Genomic DNA, 25,284 nt, shown 5'->3' with positions numbered 1-25,284 from the left:
CCCCATCTGAAAATCAGAGGGGGGGAGGGGGGGCATGTTTACATTAGTTGGAAGTTTTCGTAGCAGCTGCGTACGAACGGTTTAGGATTTTCGTTGTAAAAGTGAGGACCCAGTCCAAAAAGATTAGAACTGTATGCATCAACATACTCCTAGGTAGCTTGTGAGTGTGTCTCATAAGTATGTCGGCAGTTTTTTTCTTTCAAGGATGCTACCTAGGAGTCGTACTACCAGATTCATAGTTAAGTTGACAGTTATAATATGCTCCGGTCTCGATGCCGCAATATGCAATGCAACTGCAGCTGGAAAGTTGTATCCTCAAATCGTACACCCTAATTTAAGCAGCTCGGTCAGGCCGAATCGATCTCAATGTGCATTATATATTCATTCATCATAGGTACTAGTACAAGTAGTAGTCGTGGTTGTCTCGCTTGGTTCGACGATGGTTGCTCAATATATAAAGCAAAAGAAACCCTTTTTCAATATTCATCAGAGTACAAGTAGAAGTCGTTTAACCATGGTATGCACGCGCAGTGAGAAGAGGGGAAGATGAAATGAAAGAAGCAACGGACAGAAATCATTGTGACTTTCTACCTAGTTATAGAGGCCTTACGACATCTCCAAAGCGAACCCTCAAACCACCCGCAACTGCCCGGACCGCGCTGTATCGGTCCACCAGTAGTCCGGGCGTACTTTTCTTGGCGTATTATTCCAATGCAAGTTTAATATTTTTTATTACATGGTCAATAGTTTTCCAATACACATCTAAAAAAATCAAATACAAGATTAACATTTTTCTAATACATGCTCAACATTTTTCCTCTATACATTTTTAAACTTTTTCGAATGCTTTATTAACATTTTTAAAATACAAGGTTAAAATTTTCTAATACATGGTCAACATTTTTTCCTATGCACACTTAAAGAAATACAAATACTTGATTAACATTTTTTAAATACATTTTTTAAACATGGTCAACATTTTTCTAAACACGTATAACAATTTTCAACCTCTTGATTACAAAAATTAAAACAGTTCTTCAAAAAAATTCAAATGCTTGATAAATTTTTCTAATACATGGTCAACATTTTTTTTCTATACACATTTAACATTTTTCAAATACTTGTTCAACATTTTTTCTAATTCTTGATTAACATTTTTATATACATGATCAATTTTTTCATCATTCTTTTAATACATGGTCAACAATTTTTCTATACACATTTAACATTTTCCAATTGTTTTCTTAACATTTTTCAAACATTTGTTCAATAGTTTTTAAATGCTTGATTAACATTTTTTGAATACATGGTCAACACTTTTTCTGTATAAAGTCTTAAACTTTTTCAAATTCTTGATTAACATATTTAAAATACAAGATTAACTTTTTTTAATACATAGTCAACATTTTTCTATGCGCATTTAAAAAATATTTGAATGCTTGATTAGCATTTTTTAAGTGCAATATTTACTTTTTTAACAAATGGTCAACTTTTTTTCTAAACACATTTAACACTTTTCAACTTCTTGATTAAAAAATTTCAAATACTTGTTCAACATTTTTCTCAAATGCGTTATTAACATTTTTATATACATGATAAAAAATCATCATTTTTAATACTTGGTCAATATTTTTCTATACAAATTTAAAAAAATTCAAATACTTGTTCATCATTTTTTCAAATTCATGATTAACATTTTTATATATGTGATCAGTTTTTTCATTATTCTTTTAATACATGGTCAACATTTTTCAATACACATTTAACTTTTTCCAATTGCTTGGTTAAGATTTTTCAAACACTTGTTCAACATTTTTTAATGCTTGATTAACATTTTTCCAAAAAAGGAATTGTTTTCATATAAAAAAATTGTACACATTTTTCATATGCGTGATAAACATTTTCTCTATACACATTTAGCATTTTCCAAATGCTATGTCAAACAAATTTAAATGTTTTATGTAGAGTGTTTTTAATATATTTATTTAGAATATTTGAAAGTATAAAAAAAGTAAACAAAATTGTAAAAAAGAAGAAGAAAAAATGAGGCTGTTGTTTCCCACGCAATTGGGCCAGCCAAACTCGCGACACCCTTCAACAAGGGTTCCCTCTGTCTTGCTCACATAGGGGCGCCCGTTCGCGGAGCCAGGCCTAGAGAAACCACATTTTGACCCTCATGGGCGATAGAACAAGCTTGAATTTGTAGCACACGGGAAATACCTCTTGGTTGCTAGTTGTATCTACACCCTATATATGTAGGAAAAAAATCAAATAGTTCAGAAGTTTTTTTAAAATATACTTGACTTTCTTTTGCACTAATATATAAATTTTCGCGAAAATACACAACGTTAACTTCAGGGCAAAAAAGCACAAAAGAATAATTGCTATTATATTTATAGGTCACTGTTCACACTATTTTGGCCAAAAAAAATTTTAATAATTCAAGGTTTTTTTGTGGAATCTTTTTCATAGGCGCAATGGAAGGTCACGTTTATTTAAAAAATATTTTCCGGATTTTTTTAACCTTTTACTTAATTACTGAAAGAACATCCATATAGCGTGTAGGTACACCCATAGAAGAAACATCCGCCTCCCATCGGCGCGCACTAGGTAGCTTGCTGTTGAATCAATCGGGCACCGCGCCGATCTGAATCTGCATCTGCATCTGCATGCATGGACCAGATGTATGCATGCATGGTCACGTACGAAGTACGTTTGTAGGTTGGTACGATACTGTGCTGTACGCCAGCCACCATAGCAAAGGCCGGCCGGTCCACATGGTTGATAAGTACTCCTAGGCGACAAAGACGTACAATGCCGTGGCCGGGGTGGGTTGCGTATGTATGGATGCGTTTGATTGCCCGCATAAGGTCCAACTAGACCCACACGGGAAGAAATTGGGCTTATCGGTTGCCAGTATACACTATTGGGCCTGCATCGCACGAAGTTTAAAGCACCTCTAGGCCTGTCTCGTCAGGCACGCTCGAATCGGCTATTTCTCGCGAGCCAGGCCCGCGCGAGGCACGTGGGTGGGCGGGGGTGGCTGCATGCGAGGAGCCACCCTCGAGAAGTCGCGTTGCTTCCGAAGCGGCGGCAGTTATTACCCTCACCGCTCTCTCTCCCCTCTCCCCTCTCCCCCACTCGACGACAGCGGCGGCGGCGGCGGCGTAGATCAGACAACAGCAAGTCGACCTCCGACCACCTTCACCGGCATCCGCATCAGCACTTCCGCAATGGTGGTACGCAATTTTGCCCCTCCTCACCTACTACTTTGCATTCGATTCGAGTTTAGATTCGATCCGCGTTAGGAGAACGGGGAACCGTATTCGGTTCTATGTACTGTGCGTGCTCACATGCTTAGGTATCGGTATGAGATGCATACCGTATTTGTCATGTTTACTGTTTACTCGTGGATTAGATTAGTTGAAAATGTGCTGATATTTCCAACAGCCCAAAAAGCTTATTTTAGGCGTTTTCGACCCATGGCTTCGCCGCTACTCTAAAATCAGAAAAGATTACTGGGACGCATTTTAAGCATTGGGAGACGAGGACCACCTTCTGGCTCACAACAATGAACGTGTTTTGGGTTGGTGGTGTGTCTCCCACGGTAACGATTACTCCTGAACAGGAGAATGCGTTTAGGGAGGCAACCACAATTTTTGTGGCAGCCGTTCTTAGTATGATCGGAGACAAGCTGCTAGATGCATATCTCCATATGCGTGCTGCCAAGAATTTATGGGATGCGCTCGAGGCTCAATACAGTGCAACCGATGCTGGAAGCGAGTTGTATGCCATGGGGCACTTCCAGCATGGTTGATAACCGTCTTGTATTGGACTAGGCTCATGAGATACAGTGCATCGCTAAGGAGCTGGAGCTCCTGAAGTGTGAGTTACCGGACAAGTTTGTCGCGGGTTGCATTATTGGAAAACTCCCTCCTGGATGAAGAAACTTTGCTACTTCTCTCAAGCACTTGAGACATGAATTCTCTATTGAGGATCTCATCGGTCATCTAAGTGTTAAGGAGAACTCGAGAGCAAAGGACTCACATGTGAAAGGGGCAGAGGGTTCTTCTAGCACCAATGTGGTGCACAAGAATTTCCACAAGTTCAAGGGAAAGAACGTTAACTCTGTCCAGCTGAATAATACCTTTAAGAAGAAGGGTAAGAGAAAGACAAAAGGAGAGATGGTTGCTTTACTTGTGGCTTAGAGGAACACTGGGCAAACAAGTATAAGAAGCCAGGACATGACTCCAAGTCTGTCAATGTCACTCTGAGCAGCAATGATGGAGCATCTGGGTATGGTAATCTGTTTACCGTACTTTCAGTTTGTCGGTCCACTCATTGGTGGGTTGACACTGGGTCCAACATTCATGTGTGTGCTGATGTGTCTTTGTTTTCTTCCTACCATGTCACACAAGATTGTTCTGTTCTGATGGGCAATGGCTCGCATGCTTCTGTTTATCGTGTTGGCACGGTAGATCTGAAGTTTACTTCAGGAAAGATTGTGCAACTGAAGAACGTGTAGCATGTCCCCACCAAGAAGAATCTCATTAGGGGCTCCCTTCTATGTAAAGAAGGGTTCAAGTTAGTATTTGAGTCCAACAAAGTAGTGGTATCTCGGTATGGACTGTTTATTGGAAAAGGATATGATTGTGGTGGTTTGTTCCGCCTTTCCCTGGAGGATTTATATAATAAAGTCATGAACCAAACTCATTCTAATGTGAACGAATCTGAGGTTTGGCATTCACGTCTTTGTCACATAAATTTCAGTTGTATGATGCGGCTAGCTAAGATGGATCTAAACCCGAGTTTCACTTTAGCCAAAGGCTCTAAGTGACATGCGTGTGTGCAAGCAAAGCAACCTCATAAGCCTGACAAGTCTGCGAAGGAGAGACACCTAGGACCATTAGAGCTCATACATTCAGATCTCTGTGAGAAATACTTCATGGCTTTGATTGATGATTCCACTCGATTCTGTTATGTTTATTTGTTAAATACAAAGGATGAGTCTCTACACTACTTTAAAATCTATAAGGCAGAAATTGAGAACCAACTTGAGAAGAAAATAAAACGAGTCCGGTCTGATCATGGTGGAGAGTAATTTTCTAATGAGTTTGATTTATTTTGTGTGGAACATGGTATTATTCATGAGAGGACGCCTCCCTACTCACCCCGGTCAAACGGGGTTGCCGAACGAAAAAACCGTACTCTACAGACTTGGTTAACGCCATGTTAGATACATTGGGTTTATCCAAGGCATGGTGGGGGAGGCTGTATTGACATCATGTCATATCCTGAATAAAGTTCCTGAAAAGGATAATGAGACTACTCCCTGTGAGCAATGGGAAAAGAAAAGAACTACAGTGTCTTACTTGCGCACTTGGGGCTGTTTGGTGAAAGTCAATGTGCCGATCCCCAAAAAGCGTAAGCTTGGACCAAAGGTCGTGGACTGCGTTAATTTGGGCTATAGATTTCTAGTAGTGAAATCCGAGGTACCTCACCAGAAGGTCGGTACAATTATAGAGTCTAAGGATGCTACATTCTTTGAGAATATTTTCCCCATGAGAGATATGTGATGCACTTCTAGACTGGAATCTGATGAGATTCCTGAACCTACCATTCCGATGGAATATTATGCATACAAAAGTGATGAATGTTCATTGAAGGATGACGAGGAAGCTCCTATTAGGAGCAAGAGACAGAGGACTGCAAAGTCTTTTGGTGATGATTTCCTCGTGTACCTTGTGGATGACGACACTCCCAGTTCCATTTCAGAAGCTTATGCATCACCGGATGCTGACTACTGGAAGGATGATGTCTGTAGCGAGATGGATTCCATCTTGGCTAACGGGATATGGGAGATCATTGATCGTCCTTATGGTTGCCAACCATTTGGATGTAAGTGGGTGTTCAAAAGGAAACTTAGGTCCGATGGTACTATTGAGAAGTACAAGGCTAGGCTTGTGGCCAAGGGTTATACCTAGAAAGAAGAAGAAGATTTCTTCGATACTTACTCACATGTGGCTAGACTAACAACCATTCGAGTGTTACTCGCATTGGCTGTCTCGCATGGTCTTCTCGTTCATCAGATGGATGTTAAGACGGCTTTCCTTAACGGAGAGCTAGACGAGAAAATTTACATGCAACAGCCAGATGGCTTTGTAGTAAATGGTCCGGAAAGAAAGGTGTGCAAACTAGTGAAATCTTTGTATGGCCTGAAACAAGCGCCTAAGAAATGGCATGAGAAGTTTAATACAACTTTGACATCTGCTGGCTTTGTTGTTAAGGAAGCTGACAAATGTGTGTACTATCGCTATGGTGGGGGCGAAGGAGTTATATTACGTCTGTATGTCGATGACATACTGATATTTGGGACCCACCTCAAAGTCATTGAGGAGGTCAAGGCTTTTATATCTCATAACTTTGAGATGAAGACATGGGTGTGGCTGATGTTACTTTGAACATCAAGCTACTGATAAATACTGAGGATGGAATTACACTTTTGCAATCCCACTATGTTGAGAAGATTTTGAGTCATTTTGGATATTCGGACTGCAAACCTTTTGCAACACCATATGATCCTAGCGCGCGGATTCGAAAGTTTGAAGGCACGGCTGCAGATCAATTGAGATATTCTCAAGTGGTTGGTTCACTCATGTACTTAGCTTGTGCTACTCGTCCTGACATCTCATTTGTCGTGTGCAAATTGAGTCGGTTTGTTTCAATCCGGGAGATGTGCATTGGCATGTTGTTGATCGAGTGATGCGTTATTTGCAAGGTACTGTGAACTATGGAATTCACTATTCTGGGTACCTGACGGTACTTGAGGGGTATAGTGATTCTAATTGGATATCTGATGCTGATGAGATGAAAGCCACAAGTGGATATGTCTTCGCACTTGGTGGTGGTGTTGTTTCCTGGAAATCTTGCAAGCAGACGATCTTAACGAGATCGACTATGGAAGCAGAACTCACAGCATTAGACACATCATGCGTCGAAGCAGAATGGGTTCGAGAGTTTTTGATGGATTTGCCAGTGGTTGATAAACCAGTCCTGGCTGTCCTTATGAACTGTGACAATCAAACTGTGATTGCCAAAGCTAAGAGTTCAAAGGACAATATAAAATCCACAAAGCACATAAGAAGAAGATTAAAACCTGTCAGAAAATCCAGAAACTCCGGAGTGATAACATTGGATTACATCCAAACGGCTAAGAATCTGGCAGACCCTTTTACAAAAGGGCTATCACGGATTGTGATAGAAAATGCGTCGAGGTGGATGGGTATGAGACCCACGTAAGTTGCCATGGGGGTAACCCAACCTATGTGATCGGAGATCCCATGAACTAGGACCTGGGAAAACAATCCAGCGGTCAACTGAGGAGAGTATCCTTAATTAACCCACTCCGTTCGAAATGCAAGAATACTCTCAAATCTGTAAGGCAGGTTGTCTTTTGTCTTAATGTGTTCCAAAGCTTATGTAAGCAAGATGCAAACCTACATAGCATTCTTATGAGGAACACACCTATGTACCCGACTACTGGTCACAGTCTGTGAGATTGGGTAATCTCTAGGAAGCTCATGAGAAGGTAAGGAGTATGACTAATAAGCTCCACCCGTGGGGTTTTGCCTTCGGCGGCCACGTATCAGCTGACAATAGGCGAAACTTCTACATGCCAAACTGACAATTCAAGGCATAGTCCATTGTTCAGTTGTGAAGAAGACTAATCCTATTGCTCTAGGTGGAAGTTCAACTTAACAGTCTCCACGAAAATTTTGGTATATCAAACATTGTTTGGAATAGTTGACAAACTTATATGCCTCGAGATCTGGTGGCGGGTTGTTGGATTATGGATGGGCTTAGGCCCATATAAGATAATAATCCCTGGTTAATCTCTAAGGCCCATTTAGGTGCATGGCAAGTGGTGGGAAGTTTAATACCATACTGCTAGTGGAGTGAAAGTGAGACCTCTTTATAAGGGCTGCTCTAACACATGTCATTTGGAGCTTGGGAAGAGGAGTTGTACACGCGCGCTCCTCCGCCGCCGCCGCCCGCCTCGCCTCGTCACGATGCGCGCGCTCCTCCGCCGCCGCTGCCTGCCTCGCCTCGTCACGATGCGCGCGCGCCGCGGGTTGCGGATTGCAGGAAATGAGCCGAGCCGAAACTTATATTTGCCGGTCGGGAATGGTTATTAATCTCGGATTAATTAACGAGTTGCTACAGTAGTGCCACTGCCCAAGACATTGGACCGTGGGCTGTTCGCGGACTCAGTCATGGGCCTGAGCCTAGGACCATCCATCCGACGACCTATATAAGAAGGCGCTGGCCAGTGGAGTGAATCCTAACTCAGTTCACTCACTCCCTCTCGCACAACCCTAGCCGTCATCTACTCTTCTTATCTCCGTGCTGCTTCCGGCGATCCCATTCCGACGACCGCGTGCACGGTTGATCGGGAGAGCAGGTCCCTCCGTAACCCTGTCGTTCGAGATCCTGCCCGGGAGAGCGGCAATAAGATTTTTGGGGAGCGTCTCGATACGACTGCTCCCGTCTCCGTCCGCCTTTGCTTCCACTACTTCCTCTACATCGACTTCATGGCTGACGACGAAGTCGCCAAGAAGAAGGCATCGGCCGATGTTGAGGCTGCCACTGCCGTCACCGCGTTGGCTTGGCCAACCGGAGGGTCTGACTCATTCATCCCCTATCTAGTCATTCATGTGATGGTCGTATATATGTTGTTCATAGATGTTTTGGTTCTATGTACTGTACGTGCTCACATGCTTAGATATCGGTATAAGATGCATATCGTATTTGCCATGTTTACTGTTTACTCATGGATTAGATTAGTTGAAAATGTGTTGATATTTCCAACACATCCCCCAGGCCAGACTGAATAAAGATGTGCTGATCAATCCTATCGAACCCTCGCAATCAATCGTACCCCTGACACACGGATCGAATGCGCAAACTAAATCTAATACGCGGATCAAATAGAAAAATCGTTAGCGAGGAGGTGAAAATAGGGCTTACCGGCATTACTGAAGTGTTGCCGATGATGGACAGCGGTGGTCGCCTTCCTATTCTCCGCTTCGCTTATCGTCGCCGCCGGTGTGAGAGCGGGAAAGTGGAGAGAAGGGAGAGAAAGCAGTGAGGGTAATTATGCCCGCGCGTCGGAAAACAACGCGACATCTCGAGCGTGGCTCCTCGCGTGCAGTCGCCGCCCACGTGCATCCCCCAGGCCAGACTGTGGAAAAACTGACGATTCGGTCGTTCCCAGCAGGCCTAGCCCCAAGGTGCTTTATGTTTTGTAGTATCGAGGCCAAACAATGAACGATGACAACCAAACAGGTCATTTTTGTGCGAGCAACCAAACACATCATAGCGTGGACTTTGAGTGATACAGTGTTCTTCTTCTTTTTCTTCTTGTCATGGACGACTCTAGGCCGGTCACTGTTTTGGGTTGTACCGGCCGTTATCAAGTGTTCACTTTTGCTTTGCGATCAAGAAACAAGTACTGCACTAGCTTAGTTGTCTTGCATAGTCATCACGTTGTTCGACCAGACTTGTCTTCCATAGTTCCATGCATGCATATGCATATGTACTACTCCTACGTACCAACGGTGTGGGCGGCGAAAACGATGGATGCTACAGTAGACACAATTAGTTAGGCCGAACTTGGCGATCCATTGATGGCTCAGCTCACCACCATCAGTACATGCGCGTCCTGCTTCCTTTTTGCTAGACCGATGTGGGAGCGCATGTCGACTCCGAGAGCGGTCTTGTGCTTCCGTGCTCAAATGCATCTGCCACGGAGTAACATAGAAAGAAAAAAATGAAATCGGATAATTCTGTGTTTTTCTACTACCTCCGTCCTGATTTATTTGCCCCATTAATTCATATTTTGTGTCAAATTTTGATCATAGATTTAACTAAAAAAATTGTCTTTTCTAGTACTATTGTATTTTTTTTTCAAGGTGCAATTGAGGTCTGGAGCTGAAACTCCACGTTCGACGTGTCATTTCGATCGATCAAAGATATATAGAGAAGAAAATCACCTCGGTCGATCAGCTTCTGCAGCATGTATGCATGCATGGAAATGGTCCCACCGACCTTCTATACTCTTCAAGGTAAAGTTGGGTGTAGACAAAAGCAGCACCCCACATAGTACTCCATGGATCACAGAGACTCACACATGGACCTGGTGTGTCGTCTTTAATTTGAACTTGAGTACATTCGTGGTGCATGCTTTTGCATTGCAATTGCATGGGAGCGTCGCACATCAGCTCATGTGTCCATGGCATTAATCCCGTCTGGAAAGGAAATCATGTCACGTACAAACTGTTGATGAGTCTTCCGTGCAGTTGGGTAGCTTGGCCGTCTCGATCGTACGTGCACACACACTGTGACTGACAGGTAATTAGCCTCCATGCATATACGAATCTTGGAGCGAAGAAATGTTTCAAGTGCATGCATGCCTGCTCTACGGTCTCAAATTTGTTTGGCTCTCTCCAGGTTCAAAAATTACATGCATGGCTCGCCAACGCGGCGCAGGTTTCCAGACGATAAAGGACACAAACGCATATGCAATGATCAAAACGAAAAGAGACCCAGCTCTCACCTTCGTATGCAAATTAAAGCCGCCTGCCTTGACCTCCGTGCTGGCACGCATGCATGCATGCATGAATGAAACGATCCAGGGCATCGGATTCAGTCCATCCCTTTTTCCCGTTCGAACAAGAGAATATACTACGAACGCTTGTTCCCTGGCCATTCATGTCATCGGATTCAGGCCCAGTTCTTTAGCCAGAAGAATCTGGGAATTCTCCGAGAATCCGACCCCTACCCAGCTAGATAGAATTGTAAAACAAATGTGACTCAAAGATTCTGATAGAACCTGGGTAGGGGTCGGATTCTGGGAGAATCCCCAGATTCTGGCAAAAGAACTAGGCCCCAAGCTACCTTCGTCCTGATTAGTGGTCCCCTTCGTAATTTGTGTCGAATTTTGATCTTAGATTTAACAAAAAAAATGTTAATACATGTCAACGAAAATAGCATCACTAAAAACTATGTACAAATGCGAATCCAAGGGTATAATTTTTCTTGACATGCATTCATATTTTGTTAGCTAAATTTATGATCAAAATTTGACACAAAATACAAAGGGACCAATAAATCAGGATGGATGTAGTATTACATATGAACAACCGGAAAAAAAAATCAACATGTGGATAGGGGCCAATGCAAACGGGCCTTGAATCCAGCATAGTTTCTTTATCATTTGTGTTTATTATCCTATGTTCCGAATTTAGGACTGCAATATAAAGATTTTTTCGGGATTTTTCAACATTTGCAAATTGATTTTTTTAACCAGACACACTGGTAGCACCATGTAACCCGGTGCACAGGATACTATGCATGTATACAACCCACATGCATAAATGCATAATAAGTTCTAGAAAAATACTAGAAAAAATAAAAAAAATCTCAAATTTTGGGCTATCAAACTTGATCGAGCATTCTCAGTAGTATGTAGTTTCATCTAGGATTGACACGCGTGGCATATTTCGTAGTGAAGAAAATACAATCCGGCCTTATATACCTTCAAACCATGTTTTCAAATACAGCTTCAATGTTGTCATTTTTGCCAAACATACCATGGATGCCATTTGTTCGTGAAACTTCATACACGAGTATACTATAGTCGACCATGTATGTTACTTCCTTCAATCCATATTAATTGACACAGGTCTAGTACAAACTTGTACTGAATTGGAGGGAGTACTAAATTCGAAACATAGGATAATAAACACAAATGATAAAGAAACTATGCTGGATCATGGATTGCTAACGAAATGATAAAGAAACTATGCTGGATCATGGATTGCTAACGAAATGATAAAGAAACTATGCTGGATCATGAATTTATCATTTGTGTTTATTATCCTATGTTTCGAATTCAAGTATAATTTTTTTTTCAATTTCAGATTTCTAACCAAAGATTTTTTTTTCTTTTGTTTGAAGAAAAGGGATTAATCATGGATGGATCAAGACAAAGTTGTCAAAGTAGCATATTATTTAGGTGGTACCGTCAACCATGTAATGTTCACTCTGGGTTTTGGCCATTTGTTCTTTGTCTTAATCATGGTTATACCTGGCCATGGGCAGCCTGGCCCGGATGGCCCAACCCAACCGGGCCTAAAAAAGCCCGATCTAGCCCTATCCTTGCCCACAGGCCGGGCCTGGGCCTAGAGTTTGAGTCTGATGGCCGGGTCGGGCCGGGCTTGGGCCCGCCATATTTGCTGTTTAAGGAGAAGACCCGGGCCAGGCTTGGGCCGACGGCTGGGACAAGCTCGGTCCTGGGTTTTCTACGTCGGGCTTGGGTAGGCCCGGCCCGGCCCGACGGATGGCCAGGTATAATCATGGTACCCTCAGCAGCATTACTGGCACTTGCACTGAATGTGACAGTACCAGTAGCTGAGTAGCGCTAGCAATAATAGCTCTGCCCTCTTTTTTCAAACCACATGAAAAAGACAGGACAAGAAGACCATCTCACCCTCACTCACTGACAGGTCTTCTCATCTCTGCTCTTCTGCTCCCCCGCTTCCAAAATCCAAATTCGAACAGCGCGCTGCCAAAAGAGAAGCCAGCACGCCGGCGGAAGCTCGAAGCCTGACTGCGCTCCGCGGATGGCGGCCGGCGAGCCGACGCGCGCGGCGGTGGTGGTGGCGGCGCGGGCCGCCGCCAGGGAGGTGCCCCGGGCGGCGGCCGCGTGGGCGCTGGCGCACGTCGCGCGGCCCGGCGACGCCGTGCTCATCCTCGTCCTCATGCCGCCGCCGCCGCCCGCCGCCGCCTCCGGTACCCACCTAACCTTCCCCTTCCCCCGGATCATTGTCGTCCCCTCCCCTGGTCACTCACGGATGCGTGCTCAGAGTGTGTGTCCTTTCTTCCCCTTTAATTTGTCCGTCCTCCAGGTAGAAGGCCGTGGAGCTTCCCCTTCTTCGCGGGGGCCTGCGCCAGCGCCCACGCCGCGGCGCCGGCGCAGCGCTCCGACGTCTCCGACCTCTGCGCGCAGATGACGCTCACCCTCCGCGACCTCTACGACCCCACCAAGGTCAGCTACCCGCTGCTCTGTTGTTCGTCACTCTGCCCCGTCCACCGAAACTTGTCTGAATGAAGTGCCTCCCTCCTGTTGCTGAGCATGGTGCAGGTGAACCTGAGGGTGAGGATCGTCGCCGGCGCGGGCCCCGGCGCCGTGGCCGCCGAGGCGAAGCGGGCGCTGGCGAGCTGGGTCGTGCTCGACAGGTACTGTGATAATGTCGCACAGCAGCTGCTCAGTTTCTTCAGTAGTCAGTGGTGCGATGTTGCATTTGTTGCCATTTACTTCAGGGATCTCAAGGTTGAGGAGACGCGCTGCATGGAGGAGCTCCAGTGCAACATCGTCGCCGTCAGGCGCTCCCGGCCCAAGGTGCTCCGGCTCAACCTCGCCTGCTCCACGGAGGAGACACGCCCGGAGCCGGCAGCTCCTCCGCCCCAGCCCGAGCCCAGTGCTTCAGGTGATGTGGAGCACGAGATGGTCTCGGTCCGGGAACCCGCCGTGAAGACGCCGAGCTGCATCCCGGACTCAGAGACGCCGTCCGGCAGCACCGACGACGCCGGAGCGTCCTCCTCCGTGTCGACCTCGGACCCCGGCGCAGCTTCTCCACTGTCTGCTTCCTCTGAAGCCGGCATCTGCATCTCTCTGAAGAAGAAGGAAGAAGCAGAGGATGTGAGAGCGTCCTCCGTGCCAAGTTCTTCAGAAGAACCGGGCATTTCTCCATTGTGTGCTTTAGAAGAATCAGGCATCTCTCTGATGAAGAAGGAAGAAGAAGAATCCGAGGAAACATCCTCTGTGTCAAACTCAACAAACCCAGGCAATTCTCCATTGCGTGCTTCAGAAACAGACAGCAGCTCTCTGAAGAAAGAAGAAACCAGGAATGCCGATGCAACCTCTGTGTCAAGCTCAACAGACCCTGCAACCTCTCCATTGTTCGCTTCAGAAACAGACAGCAGCTCGCCGGAGACGGAGGCGTTCGACGATTCCACCGGAGCATCCTCCGCCGCAAGCTCAGGCCATGGCACCACTACAGTTTGTGTTTCAGAAACAGATAGTAGCCCTCTCAAGAGAGCAGCAGCCAATGTACTATCTGGCCCTGACAGTGAAGCTTCAGCTCCAACTCCTCAGGCAGCATCAGCAGCAGCCTCGCCGTCACTCCAGCCATGGATGGCCGACATCCTGCAGCGACCCGCCGCATCCCCAAGACCAACACCAACCCGCCGAAGAACCCCGACGGCGGACGCGCTGCTGGAGAAGATCGCCAAGCTGGACCTACTGACCGAGATCAGCGCCGTGAGGAGCAGGTCCGACCTCAACTTCAGAGGCAACGTCAGGGACGTCGTGTCCCTCTCCCGGACCCCTGCGCCGGGGCCGCCGCCGCTCTGCTCGGTGTGCCAGCACAAGACGCCGGTGTTCGGGAAGCCGCCGCGGTGGTTCAGCTACGCCGAGCTGGAGCACGCCACCGGCGGCTTCTCCAGGGCCAACTTCCTGGCCGAGGGTGGGTTCGGGTCGGTGCACCGAGGGGTGCTGCCTGACGGCCAGGCCATCGCCGTCAAGCAGCACAGGCTCGCCAGCAGCTCGCAGGGCGACGTCGAGTTCTGCTCGGAGGTGGAGGTGCTCAGCTGCGCGCAGCACCGGAACGTCGTCATGCTCATCGGGTTCTGCGTCGAGGGCAAGAGGAGGCTGCTGGTCTACGAGTACATCTGCAACAGATCACTGGACACTCATCTCTATGGTAAGCTGATCATCTCATCATGCAAAACTCAGTGTGACAAATTCAGTTGTTGAGATAGAAATGCACCAATATTTCCTTCAGTGCATGAGTGTGTGGCCTTGCTAACTGAACTCCATTGGTTGTGCTCTGTTAGGCCGTCACAAGGAGACCTTGGGGTGGGCTGCCAGGCAGAAGATCGCGGTCGGCGCCGCCAGGGGGCTGCGGTACCTCCATGAGGAATGCAGGGTCGGCTGCATTATCCACCGCGACATGAGACCGAACAACATCCTCGTCACGCATGATTTCGAGCCACTGGTATGAAATGAGCATCAACCTTTGTTAGTACTACAATGCAAACAAGGCCATTTGGGTGATTTCAATGCTATGAAAGCTTACCACATACCCTACATGATTATGTTGGAACTTTATTAAGCTAAGCTATGTGCTAAATAAGTATCTGGTTATCTTTGCTCCACAGTGCTAAATAAGTCTCTTCCTTCATGATGGTGTGACAGGTCGGCGATTTCGGCCTGGCTAGATGGCAACCTGATGGGGACATGGGTGTCGATACAAGAGTCATTGGCACATTTGGGTAATTGATCAGACAAAAAGTTTCCCCATGCTTGGTCAGGTGTAACTTGTGATTTGGGAAAAATCTGAGCCTCTTTTACCGTTATGCAGTTATCTAGCCCCTGAATATGCGCAGAGCGGGCAAATTACGGAGAAGGCCGATGTCTACTCGTTTGGAGTTGTTCTTGTGGAGCTTGTCACTGGACGCAAGGCCGTCGATATTAACAGGCCCAAGGGCCAGCAATTCCTGACTGAATGGGTGAGCTCACATCATAATAATTAGATGATTGATAGTACTATCATAATTCCCTTTCTGAATTTTATTTTCCACTGGTTAATGGCAAGAACCTACTGTGGTGGTATAACCATACTGTACGAATATGATAGCTAAGCGGTAGTTTTCACCAACTGAAAAAAAATACTCTTGAAGGAATACATACGATAGTTAAGTGGTACTCCCTCTGTAAACTAATATAAGAGCGTTTAGATATTTGCATGCCTGTTTATGCTCCATCAGCAATAGAATCCGAAAGCAAAATGAATTTTGTATTGCTTTGATCCATCTGCTCCGACAGGCCCAGCCTTCATTGGAAGGATCCTGTCCTGGTATAACTAAATTCTAACCCTATTCAACTTGGTTTGCAACAGGCCCGGCCATTGCTGGAAGAGCACGCGATCGACGAGCTCATCGACCCGCGCCTCGAGGACCGCTTCTGTGAGAACGAGGTCTACTGCATGCTGCACGCGGCGAACCTCTGCATACGGCGCGACCCGCATTCGAGGCCGCGAATGTCCCATGTCAGTCAACTCCCACACAAACATTTCACCCCCTGAAGCTCTCAGCATGATCAGTATTCAGTGTCCATGTTGTGCCTAGTTGCTTACCTTTCTTCTTGTATGTCCCAACTGTTTGTCAGGTTCTGCGCATCCTGGAGGGCGACATGGTGGTGGAGTCCGGCGGCTGCATCTCCGCGCCGAGCAGCGACGCCGGGAGCATGAGCCGCCGCATGCTGAGCGACCGGCTGCACTACCAGGAGCAGGGCAGCCCGGTTCGGTCCGATTCGCAACGTGTCGGCGGGGTGAACCGCTCCCTTGAGACCACCCTGAGGAGCGCCTGGGATGCTCATGTGCAGGGCCTGTCTAACAGGTTCTGGTACCCTTCAGCAGCTGCCGCAGACTGCAGCCAGCACCAAAGATGATGCAATGTGTGCTGCTCTCTGCATCTGTGTAACCATGTTAGCTGACTTGAGATGTAGTAACTTTTTGCTGCTACTCTGTTTATATCAGTGGAGTAGATAGTATAGTAATAGTGTTTTACTACATTATGATGAGCCATGGGTTAGCTCTTCTTTATATGGATGAACTGAGACAAGTGTGATGATGTACATGCAGTTGTTTCATACCCCCTCCATTCCTATATATAAATCCTTTTAGAGATTCCAAATATAGACTACATACAGAGCAAAACGAGTGAATATACTCTAAAATATGTCTACATACATCTGTATGTAGTTCATATTGAAATATCTAAAAAGGCGTAGTTCGTATTGAAATCTCTATGCAGAGTAAATAAAAACGGAGTGAGTATTTAGGAACGGAGGGAGTAGTTTCCGAGAAACCAAGGACAATTTTGTGCTGTGATTTGCCTATATTTTCCAGGCTTAGTTCAGCCTTTGCACAAGCACCCATGAGGTGCCTTGCCATGGCAGAATGATTCTCCACAGAAATATGCACAGTGAACAAACAACCCATAAGAAAGAAGATGGACTTAATTCTGAGATGAGCAAAATCACTGAACCAAGCACACAGGAGACACATGACAGCAGCAAGTGCACCAGGAAAACATCTCATACATGGCATTGTGCTATCGAAATGAACGGAATAAGCTGCGGCTAAAACAAGACACGGGCGGGTGGCGATGGGCGGGTGCACCTCCGGTGTACACGGGATACACAGACGGCGACGAAGACACGGCGACAGGTAAAAAGACGGACGGGCGAAACGACGACACGCTACTGAGTACTGACAATTCAACAAGGACACAGTCTGGAGCGAACCACCGAGGAGCCGCTGCTAGTCGGATCAGGGCACGGGACACGGACCCCTTCACTTCCCACCTAGCGTCGGAAACTGGGACTGGTCTTCGATCGCCGGAGCAGCAGCTGGTCGCCTGCCACCGCCGCCGCCGCCGTTGTACCCGCCACGGGCCTCGCCGCGTCCCCTGAAGCCACGGCCGCGGCCCCGACCGCCACTGTACCTCTCGCCTTCAGCCGGCTTCAGGAATTCGTTGATGCTGAGGGACTTCAGGCAGGGACAGGCAGCATCACAGGAAACATAGCGCAACAGTTAGTAAAAGATACAACAGTTGCTCGGACCAAAGTAACAGGACATGAGAGAAATGCGCAGGATACCTTCTTGGCACGCTCCTCTCTTTCTGTGTTTTCTTTCTTCTTCTCCTTGTCAGAGCCCTGCAGCAGGGAGTTGGGTAAAAATTAGCATCGATATAACCACACGCAGAAGAAGGACCGCAACATGTATAACTTACCAGCTTGATAAATACTTCCTCAGCATCCTTCTTCACTGACAGTTGCTGCATGGACTGCAGCTCCTTGTCAACTTCAACCTTTCTCTCCTCAGCCTTTAGTGCGAGTATTGCTTTCCGCTTCTCCTCCAATACTTTCTCATACTCCTCCAAGGTCATCTCCTGTACAACGGTGGTGACATGGCATGTTAACAATTTCTTAGCAGTGAATCCCCTTATCAGGCAGACATCAGACAGGACAAACATCAGAAACAGTTCAAGCATGCCAGAGGCAACCCATTCAAGCTTGTAACGATATACCTAGAACATGTCCTGGCAACAAATACAAAAGCAGAACATGCACAGACAACAATACAGAAGCACCAGAAAGCTTAAGAGAAGTTGAATATGTCATGATAAGCCATCCCCAAAATGAAGGGTGAAGATGGTGAAGGGGTAGTGACACTGTAACAGAACACACCTTCATCATAAAAGAAACAAGCCCAGGAATATATCAAAGAATTCTGGACCACAAACAAGGAACAAAATTGCACTCAACATCTCAATTAAATAACAGGAAGTCAGAAATTCTAAGGAAAGCTATTGCCAAAATAAAATTAAACAAGAGCACATTACATCAAAAGAGAGGATGCTGTTATATGAACCAACTATTGGCTAGGTAAAACTGAACACTGGCAATCCATTTCTGAGAATGTCAGTCTAACTGGATCAACCAGATTTCATTACTCCCAACCAAATAACAGGCAAGCCTTCAAAGTGAATGACGATTAAAGAAATTGATATTTCAGTACATGTATATATGCATTTCATCTACAAACTACTTAGATGCCAGCAGCAAATCAAATGGCTCACTGAGGTCAGTTAGTGGCACGGATGTGACAATACACTAATGTATGTGATCAAATGCATCAAAAAACAACGCAATACATTCTGACAGAAATATGTAGCATTGGGCACAAAGGAGAAGAGAACAATAAAGCTGACAATAAGACTAGCCTGGAAGATGAGGAAGAGATTCCAGCTTCCAAAGAGCTTAATGCAAACCATTTCTGTACTGTGACAGAAGTAGCTATTATGCGAGCAGGTGTACAGCAAACATCTAGACTGGTCGAGTAACTGTATTACGTTACATCCCTAGAATAGCATATGTAAAACATGATACTCCCTCCGATCCGAATTAATTAACGCAACCTCGATACAACGCAAAACGGACATTATATAGAGATTGCGTCATTTAATTCTGACCGGAGGGAGTATCTGGATTGTCTTATCCAGCAAGAAATGCTACCATCACCATTGTCACCAATACAAAATGCACACGCCAAACAACTACCACAACACAATTTAAAGCAATCAGATGATGGCAAATTCTGAAAAATATACCTTATCTTCCTCAGCTTCCTTCTGGTCCTCTTCATTCTCCGCACCCTCCTTGACCTTCTCAGCCTCGGGCTGCGGCGCATCCTCGGGCTTCTTCTCATCCTCTGTCACAGCAGGGGTCTCCTCAGTGTTGACAGCCTCCACATTTTCCCTGATCACCACCACCCACATAATAAAAAGCATCAAGCTCCACACATGACAGCAGCAAAAAGAATCAGCATCATGCCATGAAACAGAGACTAATTGGATCAATCTTAACTGTGGGAACCCTTCGTCGGTGGCAGTCCCCCAGTTGCCGCGGCCAGCACCGTCGCGCTTCATCCCGAAGCCCCGGCCGGTGCCGCTGCGGCGCTCGTAGGAGCGGTGCGGGCGCCCGAACTCGTCCGTGTTCTGCCCGTCGGAGTAGCCCCCGCGGCGGCCGCCCCCTCCGCGGTAGGGCTGGCGCGGGCCGCGGCCCCTCTCCGCCTGCTTCCCATCGCCGTCCTCCAGGCGAGGCGCCGCATAGCCGCCGCCGCCGCCACCGCCGTACCCGCCCTCGAAGCCGCCGTTGGCGTCGGCGTCGCCGTAGTCCCGCCGCGGGCCGGTCCTGCCGAACCCGCCCCCGCGGCCGCCCCTCCCGCGCCCGGCGCCGTCCCCCCGGCTGCCCCTCGCGTCCTCCGCTGCAGCCGCAAATCGCATCACACCATGAGCAACAGAAATGGAAGCTCGCATCGGAAGACCCATCGAGCAATCGAATCGGAGGGAGCGCGAACCGAGAGGGTCACTCACCGGGCGGCGTGGTCTTGGCGGGCGGCTTGGAGCCGGGCTTGGCGGCGGCCGGCGCCGGCGCCGCGGGCTTGGGCTCGGCGGCCTTCTTGGCGGCGGCGGCGGCGAGGAGCTGCGAGGGGTCGTCGTTGTCGACGTCGCCGAGGAGATCGAACTGGTTGGACGTCATCTCCGCCGCACAGCACCAAACCAAGCACTCAAACTAAGTACAACTCCGGCGCGATTCGAATCTAGCAGGAGGCCGCCGGCATGGACGACGGACGGATTGGATTGGGTGGAAAGATTAGGGTTTTGGAGGGAGGTGGTAAAACCCTAGCCGCCGCCGCCAACGGAGAAGAAGCCGCTGTGTGCTGTGCTGCTGAAGCTGTGGGAGTGTGTGGGATGTGACAGCGGAGTGTGCTGGCCTCCGTTTTCAGACCGCGGGCGGAGGGGAAATGGCGGAAATGGGGCTGGGGGAGAGGGGAAATTACGGGTGTGCGTGGGGTGGGAGGTGCTGGGGCTGGGGGTGGTTTGGTCATTTTGGAGGTGGGTTGTTGGGACGGCGGTCGTGGGCTTCGGGCGTGGGTGTCGGCCTGCCCTGGCTTGGTGTATGGGCCTCGAGAGCTGATGGGCCGCCACCTCGTCCATTCGTCACAAATATTTTTTTTCCATCGATACACTGCGCTGTACTTTGATCTTGCAGCATGTTTTCTGTTTTTGTTCATGGGTTGAATACTTGACAACATTATGTTTCGCTTCACATAGTTACGGATTTTTTCTGCGAGAAACTTCCAATCTATTCATCTTCAATCATGGCAGTACAACAAACACCAGAAACAATAAAAAATCACATCCAGATTCATAGACCACCTAGCGACCACTACAAGCGCTGAAGGGAGACAAAGGCTGGCGCCGCCGTCATCGGCCCTCCCTCATCGAAGCTGGGACGACTTGTTATAGTAGACAGTCGAAAAATCATCGTGCTAAGGCCGGGCCCCATAGGACCAACGCACCAGAACAGCAACCGCCACCGATGAAGAGAAGCTTAGACCTTGTACAATGCAAGGTGCTTAGGAGAGGTGCTTCGAGAAATAAACCAGACTTTCCTTAGGCACCGGTGCTTATTTATACAGGATAGACGCTTAACTAGGCGAACTTTGATGCCCAGTGGATGTAATATGTGTAATAGCGGTAATAGGCTAGCGTTAATTGCTTGCTTATTTATTTCTTTATTGTCTTGTTTAGTTGTTTGCTTGTAGTCACTGCAGTTCTTTTTCTGTTTTTTTCTAGTGGCCACAATACCTATTTTTGGTAACTAGGCCAAAATAATCGTGGCAACACACGGACTGTTGTAACCATGGGCCTCCTGCAGGCCGTATGATCCATGGGCCTTCGTCCGGCCGTAGGATCCATCGGCCTTCTATACAGGCCTTAGGGTCCATGGGCCTTCTACGGGTCGTAGGGTCCATGGGCCTTCTACGGGCCATACTATCGATGGGCCTCATACGGGCGGTAGGATCCATGGGCCTTCTACGGGGCGTATCATCATTTCGCCAATCATGGGCCGTACTATTCGTGGACCATAACGGGCCGTTAATAGGCCGTATTTGATAACTCTATGAAAACAGCCCAACGGGTTTTTTTTTGACATGAAAACGGCCCAACGTATTAACGGTCCGTAAACGGACCGACTGTAACGACGGGCTGAATTTGGCCCACAAGCAGAAAATGACAGTAACGGGCTGTATGTAACCGAATGCTGCAAATGAGCCCAAGAATCAATGGGCCCTGAGAAGGCCGAAAGATAACTTGGGCTGGAAACGGCCCAATGGAATAACGGGCCGTTAATGGGTATAAAGTGATACACTGTTCATTACGGGCCAGTTTCACCACGGGCCGTTAATGGGCCAAGAGTTACAAAGGTCCTCATATGGGCCGAAAGAAGTCATGGGCCACACATGGGCCGGAAGTTAAAACGGGCTGAATCATATTGGACGGCCCAGATGACGCTACTGGGCCTAATTCGGATAGGGCGTAACGGGCCCTGGGTTAGTGGGCTGTAAATGGGCTATATGCGAACAGGCCGTTAACAGGCTTTCCGTGGGGCGGCCCGCCACCTTTTGACCAAGTCAAACAGGCCGGCCTTTTCACAGGAATGGACCTCTGTTGGGCCATGCCACGTGTCGCCGTATCATAGGCGCCTTCGGTCCAATGAGCGGATGACATCTGTCCCAACGGTGAGCTGACACGTGTTTCCTTCAGCCAATGATGATTTTACACGTGGAAAATCCTCATTGGTCGGGGCTGTTAACGGGTTATCGGATCCAAAACCCGACCCAATAGCTTAACGGCGTTCCGTTACGGTGGATGCCACGTGTCGGTCACCCTTGACGAAAGCATTTCTGTGACGCGCGATTTATCGTCATGGAAGTGGACACTTCCGTGATGATAATTTTGGTAATGTCATGGAATACTTCTACGACAGCACAGGTATGACTATCTTGATTCTGTCATAAATTTGTCATGGATGTACATGCATGACAAAAAAACGCGACCTACTGTGACAAACACGTATCATCACAGAAGTGTATTTTTTTTGTAGTGGGAAGTGTTCCGGGAGGTTTCGGATAAAACCGAAATGCCGGAGGGTTACCGGAACCCCTCCCCCCGGAAGTTATTGGGCCCTTAGTGGGCTTTAGGGGAGAGAGAGGGTAGCAGCCAGGAGGTGGCGCCCCCCCCCAAGGGGGTCCGAATTGGACTAGGGGAGGGGGGCGCGGCCCCTCTTGCCCCCCTCCCCCTCCCCCTCTCCTTCCTTCCCCCTCCTAGTAGGACTAGGAAAGGAGGAATCCTACTCCTACTAGGAGGAGGATTCCTCCCCCCTTGGCACGCCCTCTAGGACTGGCCGGCCTCCTCCTCCCCTCCTTTAGAAACGGGGGAGGGGGCACCCCATAGACACACAAGTTGATTGTTTAGCCATATGCGGTGCCCCCCTCCACAGATTTCCACCTCGCTCATATCGTTGTAGTGCTTAGGTGAAGCCCTGCGTCGGTAACTTCATCATCACCGTCATCATGCCGTCGTGCTGACGAAGCTCTGCCTCGACACTCAGCTGGATCTAGAGTTCGTGGGACGTCACCGAGCTGAACGTGTGCAGATCGCGGAGGTGCCGTACTTTCGGTACTAGGATCGGTCGGATCGTGAAGACGTACGACTACATCAACCGCGTTGTCATAACGCTTCCGCTTTCGGTTTACGAGGGTACGTGGACAACACTCTCCCCTCTCGTTGCTATGCATCACCTAGATGGATCTTGCGTATGCGTAGGAATTTTTTTGAAGTTACTGCGTTCCCCAATAGTGGTGCAGCGGATCAATAGCAAGCACGAAGAGCAATGGCGAGAGGGGGTCACCCTGCCGAAGGCCACAACCATGCTTGATCGGATCACCGGCAATACCATTGAGCAATACTCTGGAGGAGGCCGTGGAGAGGAGGCCGAGACCCACCCTCTGAACCGACTCGGGAAGCCATGATGGGTCAGAAGTTGCATTAAATAGTCCCACTTGACTGAGTCGAACGCCTTCTTAATATCAAGCTTGAAGAGGAGCATAAGGTTTTTTTGCGGTGGAATTTCCTGGCCAAGTTCCGCACGTACAGGAAGTTGTCGTGGATACTCCTTGTTTTGATGAAGGCGCTTTGCGCAATGGAGACAGTACTGTTCATGTGACGGGCCAGCTGAGTTGCAAGGACTTTGGCAATGAGCTTTGCAACAGCATGTATCAGGCTGATGGGTCGGAAGTCTGAGATGTCTTCGGCGCCATCCTTCTTGGGGATGAGGGTGATGTTCGCCGAGTTGAGCCAGTGGAAGTGTTCCGCATGCAGATATGAGAACTTGTTAATCACAAGCATGACATCCTGTTTGATAGTGTCCCAGCAAACCTTGAAGAATTTCCTAGTGAATCCATCAGGCCCCGGGGCCTTGTCCCCAGGAAGGGCAGAGAGAGCATCCTTTACCTCATCCTCTGTGATAGACACCCCAAGGTCAGAAAGGTCACGTCCTGTAGGGGGGAAGGCGCCCTAGTTAATAGTTTTGGGGCGAGGCGAACCCCTCTTGATAATGTTGACAAAATGCGTCTGGACAATGTTGCTTTTATGATCATGACTAGTCACCCAGCCATTTCCATGCTTGAGTCTATGTATAAGGTTCTTCCCTCATTTAAATTTTGCCTCCTCCGCTTAGGTCCGATTGCTCCCCATGGCCCCTCCACGCCGTGCCCGCCACACTTCTTGCGGCGTGCCACAGCTCCCTAGGCAGGCGTTCCGTGTTTTACGAAGGTCTAGCTCGCCACGGCGCAAAGGAGCTTTTACTATAGATTTTTTTGCCAAATGTGTGGCACTTGTTTTGCCCGCAAGCCGCGATACTTCTTGGGGGCGCACCACAGGTGTGGCTAACGCCTCAGCTTAGGCGTGGCAAACCGATTCTTCAACCAAACAGTTATATTTGTCGGTGTTCGTGCCACTAAAAAAAAAGGGCAGCCCCAGTGCATGTAGCTCCCGCTTGCGGAGGGTCTCGGGAAGGGCCCGACCACTTTGGGTCTATTGTACGCAGCCTTTCCCTACATTGTCGGTGTTCATGCCACTGCTACTGATAAATAGAGCAAGGAGTGGGAGAGAGATGTTTGACAACAAAGAGGAAATATATGTGATTTTCTTTTACTCTACGTTGTTGTTGCTGCTGCTATTCGCTGTCGCTGCTAAAGCAGAGACCGGGAGAGAGACCTGAGTTAGAAGAGAGAGAGAGAAGATGTAATTTGTATATTTGATAAAAAAATATATAATATCCCAATGATCCTAACAAGACTCACTTGTCATTGGATTGTGGGATGATCAATCTTGCAGATAAAGGAGACCGAAAAAGAGGCGCTGATGGTTGGGGCAAAACTGCTAGAACATGTAGCAAGTGAGGTCTACAACGCTACGCACAGATGAAGATATGGAGTCAACAGAATCGACGCGAGCTGAACAATTCTTCTGCTGCAATTTATGCTTTTGGTGCTCTGCTACGGAACAAGTGTATGCTTAGTCGTAGGTGGGTATTTTTCATCTTGTAATGCTTCGGCCGGAGTTCATTTCTTCTGTGCTTTTCTTAATAATCTCATTGATGCATAGGCTAAGGGGTTTGGACCTCCTTTAAAAAAAATTGTATTTTGGGTCACCTTTAAAGTGCACCGCTGATGTAGTGTGGTA

General features: G+C 47.7%; 2 protein-coding genes across 2 annotated transcripts; one reads left to right on the top strand and one right to left on the bottom strand.

Annotated features, from left to right (window-relative positions):
- Nucleotides 1-12,569: 12,569 nt before the first annotated feature.
- On the top strand, nucleotides 12,570-16,759 carry LOC109782876 (uncharacterized). The gene is made up of 9 exons (XM_020341501.4): nucleotides 12,570-12,852; nucleotides 12,969-13,108; nucleotides 13,205-13,299; nucleotides 13,384-14,825; nucleotides 14,959-15,119; nucleotides 15,320-15,396; nucleotides 15,486-15,633; nucleotides 16,023-16,172; nucleotides 16,292-16,759. The coding sequence occupies exons 1-9, from the start codon at nucleotides 12,684-12,686 to the stop codon at nucleotides 16,571-16,573; spliced, it is 2,664 nt and encodes an 887-aa protein (XP_020197090.1). The 5' UTR covers nucleotides 12,570-12,683; the 3' UTR covers nucleotides 16,574-16,759.
- Nucleotides 16,760-17,125: 366 nt separating this feature from the next.
- LOC109782877 (RGG repeats nuclear RNA binding protein A) lies at nucleotides 17,126-20,447 on the bottom strand. The gene is made up of 6 exons (XM_020341502.4): nucleotides 20,065-20,447; nucleotides 19,556-19,955; nucleotides 19,300-19,447; nucleotides 17,920-18,078; nucleotides 17,786-17,842; nucleotides 17,126-17,675 (listed from the first exon to the last, which is right to left on the bottom strand). Exons 1-6 carry the CDS (start codon nucleotides 20,228-20,230, stop codon nucleotides 17,481-17,483), a joined length of 1,125 nt encoding a protein of 374 aa, XP_020197091.1. The 5' UTR covers nucleotides 20,231-20,447; the 3' UTR covers nucleotides 17,126-17,480.
- Nucleotides 20,448-25,284: the final 4,837 nt, after the last annotated feature.

The sequence above is a fragment of the Aegilops tauschii genome, chromosome 1 (genome assembly GCF_002575655.3).
Source record: "Aegilops tauschii subsp. strangulata cultivar AL8/78 chromosome 1, Aet v6.0, whole genome shotgun sequence".
NCBI lineage: Eukaryota > Viridiplantae > Streptophyta > Magnoliopsida > Poales > Poaceae > Aegilops > Aegilops tauschii.
The sequence above is the reverse complement of the archived record's forward strand: the minus strand, read 5'-3'. Positions and strand labels throughout refer to the sequence as shown.